This window comes from Arthrobotrys flagrans (genome assembly GCF_004000055.1).
Source record: "Arthrobotrys flagrans strain CBS H-5679 chromosome Unknown unitig_0, whole genome shotgun sequence".
Classification (NCBI taxonomy): Eukaryota; Fungi; Ascomycota; class Orbiliomycetes; order Orbiliales; family Orbiliaceae; genus Arthrobotrys; species Arthrobotrys flagrans.
In genome coordinates this window covers 5740663-5751232 of record NW_027137550.1, presented here as the reverse complement: position 1 = coordinate 5751232, position 10570 = coordinate 5740663, and the positions used below count along the sequence as shown (strand labels likewise).

At 46.9% G+C, this 10570-nt stretch overlaps 3 protein-coding genes across 4 annotated transcripts; 1 reads left to right on the top strand and 2 right to left on the bottom strand.

Annotated features, from left to right (window-relative positions):
* Window positions 1-407: 407 nt before the first annotated feature.
* DFL_004690 (uncharacterized protein) lies at window positions 408-1612 on the bottom strand (the record flags this gene model as incomplete). Its single annotated transcript, XM_067633829.1, has 7 exons — window positions 408-541; window positions 619-800; window positions 874-988; window positions 1066-1103; window positions 1171-1299; window positions 1474-1481; window positions 1580-1612. The coding sequence occupies 7 exons, from the start codon at window positions 1610-1612 to the stop codon at window positions 408-410; spliced, it is 639 nt and encodes a 212-aa protein (XP_067491959.1).
* Window positions 1613-2339: 727 nt separating this feature from the next.
* DFL_004689 (uncharacterized protein) lies at window positions 2340-3619 on the top strand (the record flags this gene model as incomplete). The annotated part of the gene is made up of 2 exons (XM_067633827.1): window positions 2340-2476; window positions 2545-3619. 2 exons carry the CDS (start codon window positions 2340-2342, stop codon window positions 3617-3619), a joined length of 1212 nt encoding a protein of 403 aa, XP_067491958.1.
* A 1865-nt stretch (window positions 3620-5484) lies between these two features.
* Window positions 5485-7566, bottom strand: DFL_004688 (uncharacterized protein; the record flags this gene model as incomplete). 2 transcript variants are annotated; one of them, XM_067633826.1, is made up of 7 exons in its annotated part: window positions 5485-6028; window positions 6092-6546; window positions 6600-6755; window positions 6815-7019; window positions 7078-7189; window positions 7256-7378; window positions 7524-7566. In XM_067633826.1, 7 exons carry the CDS (start codon window positions 7564-7566, stop codon window positions 5485-5487), a joined length of 1638 nt encoding a protein of 545 aa, XP_067491957.1. The 2 variants fall into 2 exon arrangements, with proteins under 2 accessions (XP_067491957.1, XP_067491956.1); XM_067633825.1 differs by having other exon boundaries at window positions 5485-6025.
* Between the last annotated feature and the right edge of the window lie 3004 nt (window positions 7567-10570).

Genomic DNA, 10570 nt, shown 5'->3' with positions numbered 1-10570 from the left:
AGAAGAAAAGGGCTGAAGAAGAAACCAGCTATTGCTACCAATAAGAACGCCTTGAAATATTTGATAAAACCAAAAGAAGAAAGAAAAAAAAGGAAAGGGGTCGAAGGGGGTTTCTTGGTGAAACCCACAAGCATGGACAGCGGGATCGATGCTATTTGCTTTTGTACGCACCCTTTTCTCGTGAGGCCCTGTGGGTATCCCGCTGTAAAAAGAAGACGTAGGAGAAGAGTACAGAAGGTACGAAAAGGAAAAAGAAGTGAGGGAAACCTCGCTAAAACTGAAAACATCCACCTGCTGCCTTTCTTCCCGTCCCCGTCACCGTTGAAAAAATTGCAAAACGAGAGCGAAAGGACTGAAAAGTTGCGCTAAGTTATGTCGGAGATTAACCCCTTCGGGCAAAACGTAGACTATACTTCCATCGTCCCTGCAGGATCCTCGTCGGCAGAGTCATAGGAGCCTACGGAACTCATTTCGTCGTCACTCTCGCTATCCTCCCCCGTTGCTTCCATTGCTTCCTTTGTTGCATATTTCCCCACATATTCTAATTATTGTAGAAGAAAACAAAGGTCAGTCTGATATCGATAGAGTTGATAGATTTCGAATGGCAGATTGACATACCCTTGACTCTATTGGCGTAGGCTTCTTTGCTTCTCATGATCAGGGCGGCGGCTTCGCCGTTGAGTGGGTCATTGGCATTCGGATAACCTAGCAACTGGGGCAAAAAGACTTCGAAGATGTTGATCATATCGAACATGGGCGACCAGGTTTGGTTGATCACATCGAGGCATACAGAACCGCTTCTGCTCGTATCGAATTATATTAGATCGATATGTACGAGGTGCAAAAGGGATATAACGAGTGAGGTGGACGAACAGCTCATCGATATTTGGGTGAAATATCTTGTTTACAAAACCGATCGATGGCGACTTGTACGGGTACTGGTCCGGTAGTTCGACGTGCACCTTCCATATTCCGCCTTCGAAGGGAGCTATAAGAATCACAAAGACGTATCACGTGAGCAAAGGGTTCCCTATGCATGTAGTTGATAAGAGGGGTCTAGCGTACTATCTTTGGGCCCATTAAATCGTACGAAAAATTCTTGCCTACGGAGATAATCGGGGTATGAGTTATCGGAATTTGTATGGTGGGTTTATAGAACTCGGGGCGTACACTAGATCATATTGGTCAGCGGGTTCGGTTATCGATAGGTTGATCGAGCGAGCGAATTGGAATGCAGTGTAAAGGTGGGGGACCGTACTGTTATCGTTGACCAATGTGACTTCATAATCACTCATCAATCTATGGAAGTATCACGAGAATCAATGTGGTGTTCCAGGTATGCCGAGAAAAGTCCGTTTTCGGGGCAGTGGCAAATTCCATTGGAATCCGGTTGGTAAGTACGTACAGCCTATAGGTGTCATGTTAGCAATTTGGCCAAATCATCATCCTAGATACATGAGAGTATTCCCATACTTCATAACCTATGAACCATGATAATTAGCAATCTTTGTCATTCCAAACTCTTTCTTCTGGTGTTCTAGACTTGGATATAAACGAAATAAAAATGTTTTCTGCTCACATCTGTTTCGATTCGTCTTCTTGGGGAACTCATTCTGGTATGGTTGTTCCCAAGAATAGATCACCGCCGGCTGGAGAAATTGGAGAGTTTAAGAAGTTGACTAAGAGGTCTTTTTTTTTTTCTAATGGCGAAATTGCAGCAGTGGTTGGGGGTTTCGCCGTATTTATTTGGCCCAGGGTCGAGGTTGATTAACAAGAACGTGGAGTCGATCGACTACCTATCGTGCTATTAATAGGGCAAAGTCGATTCAGATTTGACGAAAACGCCAAGATGAAGTATCGTGAGATATCGTATTAGGCTTCACTGCTGTCGGTGACACAGGAACTACTGCTTGCTTGCTTTGCTTGATGTTGTAGGAAGAATGAAGAGGAAGAAGAGGAAGTGGTGGAGGAGAAGAGCTCGGAGCTGGTTGGTATGTCGTCCGGCCTAAGAACCAGCGGGGTTTGCCGCCTCCAACAAAGCGCCCGCCCGCATGACCAAATCCATTCACAACCTAACCAGTGCATTCCTATCCACTTCATTCCCACCATACATCCCGACAAACCGAACCGACTGGCAAAAGCTCCCTGGTCCAGCCCGCAGCTCTGCCCGATTCCAGGCCCAAGCATGCCTTAGCTCGTCCAATCAACCCTGGTTGGTGGGTCTCTTTCCGGTTCATTGTCTTTGTCATCAAATCAACCCTCATCAACAATAACATCGGTTCACGAGTCGCGAAGTTAGGCTGGAGGACCAACACCAACACTCACAGAAGCAGTCCAGGATGGGTCGTTACCTCCCCTGGAGGGACGGCCCGGAAGATGGGACCAGGCCGAGGAAGAGGATAAAGGCAGGATCCAGCACTGATGGTTTAAGAACAAAGGAGAACAAGGAGAAGGATGAAGCTGTTCGCGAAGACGAGTCAGTCTCACACGGCATCTCTTTGGCACCTGGATCTAAGAAACTAACAGCGGTCAAAATTCTACTAGATACATGCGTCCCGGTATTAAAAACGACGACCAGTACATCATGGTCGAAGATGAACTCCTTCAAATCGCAAAATCATACACTGCGAAGCTTCATTCCGCCGAATTAGCACGCCTTCAAGCCCAGATTGCACTTCGAAGGTCTCAAAAAGCCGCTGCTTCCCAACATTCTCAACCGAGAATACCCGGTTCCATGCCGAAAAAACGACAGGTTGTCCTTCAAAGACGTACCCATGATGCGGCAATTAGAAAAGCCGCTGGTATTCAAACAGACAAAGAAACAGAAGAAGAACCATATAACCCAAAGTTCTCATCTCAGTCGCTAAGCCGTTTAATGACCACATCTGCTGTTCGGATCGACTCTACACTTCCATTACCGCTTACTCCCGGAAAGGCAATCAAGCCAGCAACACGTGCGGCAGCAGGTTTCACGAGGGCGAGTTTTAGGAAACCCACTTCGTCGCAGATCTCGCCATCACAGATAAGAAGTAGCCAGAATGCCAAGGAAGGGTATAACGACATCGATGGAAGAGAATCTTATGACGAAAGTGACGAAGATCTGGATTTAATGCCCAAGCGATCGAGCTCGATTCGTATACCACCGAGATTGACGCCAATTGAAAGACTAACAAGCTCATACGCTTCGGATAAGAGGATTTCAGTTTCCAAACAACCTCTCCGATCAACTCATAACTCTAAGTTACTGAGCAGCAGCCCTCAAGATTTCAAGAAGCCGTTTTTGCTATCATCATCCCCACCTCCACGACCTTCTAGAACATTAACCCTTTCGAGTGCCCCTAAAAATATACCCGCCCAGTCTCCCAAACCCGAGCTACCTATAACGGACTCGGACTCGGACAACGAATATGCAGACGCAGAGCAAGCAGCACGCTGGCGTCAAAGAAGCTTGCCAAAGCCTTTAGCAACATCATCCTTATCAACTTCTAAACCTAGACCCACAGTATTAAAATTTTCAGATGACGATGATGACGAGGACTATGCAGATGCTGAACAAGCAGCCCGCTTTCGAAGAAGAAAACAGCCTGCAGAAACCCAAAAATCTGGTGCAAAGAGCTAAAAACTTAATATTAGATATATCTAGTCCAGGTCCTAGATTTATCTAACTTGTAGATATCCCTTTTATTTACCCCAAACGACCAACGAAAGTTACAAAGATACATTAAACATATGACACCCGATATCTCTTAGATCTTAATATTAATCCCTTTGCCTCTCTCGCAGCTAGATCTTCTCGCTTCTGCACGTGCACAAAGATTTCCGGAGTTAAGCATCCCTACGAGAACACGCCCTGCTTTTGTCTCACAACGCCATCTCCCGATTCCCACCTATGAAAAACACAGCCTGGCTTAACGAGATATAAAATCATCTCCATGGCCCTGGTGGTGGCTGCTCTCTTTTTTGCTTATGCATAAAATCAAAAGGTCCTCGTTCCGCTATTAAACGGATATCGCACATACACGGTACACACACGTGTCCCCACTCGGCGGGAGAGTACATACTATGGAATGCCGTATGAAAAGGCGAAGTGGCTTGATTGGTATGATGTCACAATATTCTTTGTCTTTTCAGACGACTCTACTCTGTTGAATTGAAACAAGATACGAAATATTCCATGATCTCTTTTTTCCTGTGTGCATTTATCCGCATATAATAACACTTTGGAAATTACGTTTGAAGCCGACAGTAGAGAAAGAGAGACAAAAGCAAAGTTAAACGGAGGCTTGAAGCCCTTTCCGCGCCACATACGCACCCCTAAGTGCATAGATGCATGTGCATGCTCGCGGCGGCTAGGGGGATGTAATGATACCCTACCATGGCACCAAGGCGTTTTCCCGCTTCGAAATGCCTGATCTGACATCAAGAAACCTTTGATACCCGAAAGACCACCTAACGAAGGCAGCTAACGGTCCTGGTATACACGGGTAGCGTATGTGCAGCAGCAATACTATTCCAAGCTAACAGGATACATCCGTAAATTCGAGATTTCGATTAAAGTTGTTTTTAATGCCTTCGCAGTAAGCAGTAGTATATATGCGTTATACAAAAACAAGGCCATCTGCGTCAAGCCCAATGAACCAATATGAAAAGCAATCGACAATCGACAATAGTGGTAAAACAATAATATAACAATGCCCTTTCCTGTCTTAAGCTTCTTTCTTCAAAGAACTCCGGTTCCCACCAAGTCTAGGGAGGTAGCGATGAAGAGAGTAGGAACACAAAAAACCAAAGGGCCGCTCTGCTAAACTTACACGGAACAAGAACGAGTGAAGGGAGAAGTAATTGTGGTAAGTATTTAAGAGTGCCAGTACCTGGAATTACAAGACCATATACTGGTGAGGTAGCTAGAGTGTTTCAATACAAAGACAAAAAAAAAAAAAAAAAAGAAGCATCAACCAGCACGAAGAAAACAAAGAAAGGTGTTCCAACTCCTTTAGTAATGTTAACAATGAACCTGCGTGAAAAAGTAGAGATAAAGCAAAACAACTTAATGTAGTTGAACAAGTACAGAGCTCGCAGCGTTTGTTAGGTGTGGGCAAACACCAATGTGTCGATATTTGGGGAAGTTCGAAGCGTCCAAAGGTAGGGATAAGCGTGCGAGTCCGAAGAAGGTAAAAATCGTTGTCGGAATGTTAGGATAAGAAAGTCGTCGGAATTGTAGAGGTGAGGGAAGAAAGAGGTGGGTGTGTTTCTTTCTTCTTTTCGCATGATTACAATGATGCATTTCAAATCGTCAAGCCGTTCCAAGTAGGAAAGATGAAACAACAAAAGCCATAAAAAAAGGACCGAAGGCAACAATCAAAGCACAAGATAATATATACCGGTATCGTAAACATCTCAACGTCGACGTGGGCGGCCGGTCGAAGGGACTCGCAGGTAACCATCAGACTGGCAGCGGGGACATGTTGGCACAGAACACGGCATCTAACCTATGATCTGGCGTGCGCCCTCCCGTCCCAACACGCCGCGTTCCTGAGGTTTGGGACTAGCACCCCTGCCTTTCCTCTTCGATAGAAAGCCGAGCATACCAGACGGTTTCTTATCCTTGCTCATCGACGATTGTACCGCTTCTTGGTTATTGATGTTGCTCCACGATCCCGTCGGATTAAGGACTACTTGAACGCCACCCGTTGACGACTGCGTCCTACCGTTGCTTAGGACAGTGTGCCCAGGCAATGGCGGTACAGGCGGGACGGAATTCGGCGTCGTATGCGACCTGTGCAAGTCATGCATAGAATTGCTGGTCGGCGGCCGGCTGGGTTCGTCCTTTGCGTTTACATTCGTCGGTATCGGTGGCGAGCCGCTTGGAGACGGTGAAACGACTCTTGATTTATCGCTCTGACAGTTTTCACCTGACGTCGCCGCTCCGATTACAACCGGGCGAGGTCGATCCTCGGAGGCTGGTTTGACCCAGTCTGGAACGGGACCGACCGATTTCGTGACCGGATCTACTGTTCCAGGATATCTTCTGAACAGGTTAGCATTAGAGATAATCTTGAACTTATCAAACTGGTAGGTGGAATTCCCTTACTTGTCGTACTGCGCCAGGGTGTAGTCAAAGGGCTCGAACAGGGTTTCTATCATCCGATGGAGTTCCTCAGTCCGGACTTCCTGAGGTGTAGCGTCTTCCTTCAACTGCTCTCGAGGTTTTTGTCGTCTCGCTCTAGCCTCCAACGGCGCCTCCTCCAATAGTAATTCCTCCAAATCGTAGGTCGCATCAAAATTGGTCTTATCGCGGGAAGGAACGAAAACAGGCTCGATTTCCTTCCGCATCAATGCCTCAAAGTCGATATTCTCAAAGAAAGGATGGTTTTGGAACGTTTCGAATCCGGCGGCCCCTAGTCGATATTTCGGATCAGGGTCTAAAAGTGCGCGGATAGCGCTCATGCATTGTGTCGAGACGGGAGGACTGGTGACAGGGTAATGTGGGCTTGCTCGCATAATCTCCTTGGCTAATTCTTCATGGGAATCGGATATAAAGGGCCGCTGCGACTTGTGTTAGTCTGAGAAATTGCATGAGGGGCAACCGTATAGCTTACCTTGCCGTAAATACACTCATAGAAGACTACACCTAATGACCACCAATCCACAGCTGTTCCATACCCTTTTCCAGCATAGACTTCAGGAGCTAGATATGCCAATGTTCCCGATTTGCTTGTTAAAGGCCTATCCGGGTGGATATCTGAAGCGACGTTCTACCAAGCATAATTAGACAATGCCCCAGAGCTTTTATAGGCGTCATCGAGATACTTACAAAGTCAGCGAGATGGACGTGTCCATCAGAATCGAGAAGAATGTTATCAGGCTTGACATCTCTGTGAACGATCATCCTCTTGTGGGTGTAAACCAATGCACATGCAATCTCTGCCATCCAGAATCGTACAGCATCCTCTGTAAACGACTTTCGATTTATGTGAAATCTTAGATCACCTCCATTCATCAAATCAACGACAATGTACCTATGTCGCAGTCAGCAACCTCTTTCGAGGATATCCACGGAAAAGAAGCTCGACATACAGATACTCGACATCCTGAAAGCTGTATCGTAAGTTGCAAATAAAGGGGTGGTTGAGATGCTCCAGCATTCGTCTTTCACGTATTATGTTCCGGACACTTTCTGACCTCACAACTAAAATCACGACCAGGATTAGCATCGGATCTCTTTAGGTGCAACACAGATAGCTACGATGCTTACCCTCATCTTTTCTTATGTATTTTAAGGCAAAGGTCAAGCCTGTGTCCTTCCGTTCAACGATTCGAACCTTACCGAAGGCTCCCTTACCAACAACTCGAAGCAGCCTGAAGTGGTTCAGGTTCACTACAAAACAAATAAAGGATCAGCAACCGTGCTTCTTCGCCTCTCGCCATCATGGCGAAAATTAGGACAAGGATACTTGGAGACGAAGCTTGCGAGCAGAAAACCCACAAACGGGTAATATGGAAAGCAGAAAAAAGGGTCATACCTTCATCCGTGAAGACCACGGGTTTGCCGTTACTGTTACCCATTTCTACGACGCCAGGATGGCAAAACCGTTGGCCAGTTTATCTATCAATTGGAGCCGTAAAACGGACCAAGTCGGGATGGCAGCAAGAGGGATGGTTTGCTTCTCGAGGTCTGGTTTTGAGGAATGTTTGCTGCCCAAAAGGTTTGAGAGTTGATGGCCGAAACGACGGAAATATGACAACTTCGAATGAGACCAGAGGTCCTCAATGTTTCGGAAGCTAAAGTAGGGGACCGGGGGTCTGTTTAAAAGAAGAATGCTGAAATGGACAGAGATTCTATATCGTATTTTGATGCGAACGAAGTCCGATGGCGGCGATTCGGGAGGAGGGAGACAGGTAGAGAGAAGGAAGGGGAATCGACGTCTGCTGGTGTTCCCTGAAGCACGGTTGATGATGGAAGCCGCTTTAAGGCTCCAAAAGCACGAAAAAGAACACAACGAAAACCAAGGATATCAACTGGCCAGACTGTGGGCTGATGGGAACGGGGGGAGGAATGAGGAAATTCTCCTGGTTGATCTCGGAAGAGGGCTTTCGGGTGACGATGAATTGAGTCGAGGTGGTGAAGAATGTTTCGCCGGGTAACAACGCCGAGCGTACAGTATTGGCAGCAATAAACGGAGGTGATGCTGAATATATTAATAAAACCCGACGCAGAAAAATTAAAGTCGTCAGAGCTGCAGTGGAGTGGCAGGCCAGGCAGCTCAGGATATTAATGGAATCTGATCGTAGACTGATTCAAGGAGTAAAACGTCGAATTGGCCGAACAATGCAGCCAGCAAGCAGCAGCCCTGTAATAGTTGATTTGAACGGATTAAACCGAATTGAACTAGCTTGGGTCCGGTCTTGTTCCTTTATTATTCCTGGTGTTGTTTCTCCAACCGCATTTAATACTTCACCTTATACAATAACGTTCTTAATTAGGCAAAGAAACGAGAAAAAAATCCGAGGGGAAAGACGAAGGGATAGGCTAGGATATGGAGCCGAAGCTGGAGTTATTTCCCTCTGCGGTTGACCGTCCTTTTATGAGCGGGACCAGGCTGACCTGGGTGTGCTTCGAGAAGTTTACTCGAAATAGAAGCAGGAATGTCGACGAGAACGTCAGTCAGACCTACTTAGGATAAGTACGACAGGTACGTCCAAGTACATAGTACTGCGACTCGTTTTTTTTTTTTTGTATGGCCCGATGTTAATGGCTTTTGATGAGGGGACGCAGACTGTGACAGTCCCCTGTTCGCTGCCACCAATTATCAAGTCCTGGCTGTCCTCCCAGGCCTTCTTTGGACAGATCCTGATTTTCTGCCACGTTTTTCTGTTCCTGTGTTCCTTGCAAATTGCGTCCAAGGGAGGGGACCAGCGACTCGACTGGGAACTATTGTTTGCTACAGTTCCAAACGTAACTCGCCTCGAGGGTTTTTTTTTTTAGTCTGTTGGCCTCGTTGGTCGACTAACAATGTTGGGTGTCTGAGTACGTGAACGAACGAGTTAGGAGTGCATGAGGGAAGGGAGGGAGAGAACACTCGAATTGGCGATGGGATGGGGATGGGGATAGGATTGAGTTTTTGAAATGGCAATTCGGATTCAGGGTGAATGGATTAATGGCTGATGAATGACCGATCCCAAGCCAAATAGACGAGAAATCTCCAGGCAATTAAGGCACCTCTTGATGGCTTGGGTGGGCTTGACCCTCCGCCTGCAGCTGTTTTGTTCTTAGCTCTGCGGGGGGCCAAACCGAATCGCAGTTGATAGCCCCACAGCTAATTCGATTCTTCGGACAGCGATGGGGGATACTGAGATGGATGGCACTAGCCCTACTTTGGCGCCGCCGCAATTGGGAAGATATCGACAAAACGACTAAGCACCTACCAGATTGCTGTCTTTGGTCGTCGGTTTAGGAGAAGGGGCCAACCATCGTCACAAAAATGAAACGACTGAAGCCTAACCGATGTAGAATTTAATATTATAACACCGTGATGTTATACAATGACAGGAAGAACATGTAGCCTTCGGGTCCTCTCGCGTATCAAAAATAGCACCTCGCTTTTGAAGCTGAGTGTGAACGGGTTTGATTGATCTGTGATGCCGTTGGAATACGGAGATCCTCATGCGCACATGGCACCCTAGCAAGCGATGAAGCTACCAAGATAAAATTGCCTGTTAACTAATAAAACTTCGGCTTGAAGCCACCAGTTTCGGATCTCTCCATCGATGATGAAAGAGTTGTCACAATTAATCCACAATCTCTGCGCATTGTCTCTCAAAGACACGACACGTGAGATCAATTAAATATCAAGATTTTCCTCATGCCCATGCCAATGTCCCTCCAAAGATAACACTGTCCAGCTATCCCACGACATTTTTGTGATAGTCTACACAGTACGACTGACTTGGACGCGAGAGGGTGTCCAAGTATCCGAGCACGTTTCTAGGGTCCTGGAGCCAAAGGCCCCGCCGAACCCACAAACGAGCTCATTCACATTTCACCCAAAACCTGGCGCACAAGCGTCAACGAAAAATTTTCCTGCCGGCAGCCATGATCGAGCGCAGGGCTCATTTGAATCAAAGTTGGACCGAGGTTCCCCAGCCGCGTGTTCTGGCACCTCACAGCTGGTCTAGATTTCATGGCCAGGTTTCCCTGAGGGTCAAACGGGAGCCCTAAAAACCACCCTTCTTCGGTATAGGACGAACCAGCACTTTGGTGTCAAGATCGAGCTAGCATCATCCAACTTGGATACGACGAAAACCATAAAATCCACATTCTTTTTGATCGTGCAGAAGACTGCGTCGTGACTTCGAACCGCAGATTGCCTAGGCGCATATGCGCATAATGCAGGATGCATGTTACACAGGCACTCTGCTGGCCAGCTGGAGCTAATTGCATGATTTCCTTCCAATCCAAATGTTTGCCCTCCTGTAGACATTGACGAACGCCCCTCGCCTCTGGCCGATTTGACCTTTTTAAAGTGCTCAAGACGCCCTAAGGTTTGTCGCTGTCGGAAACGTGGGATTT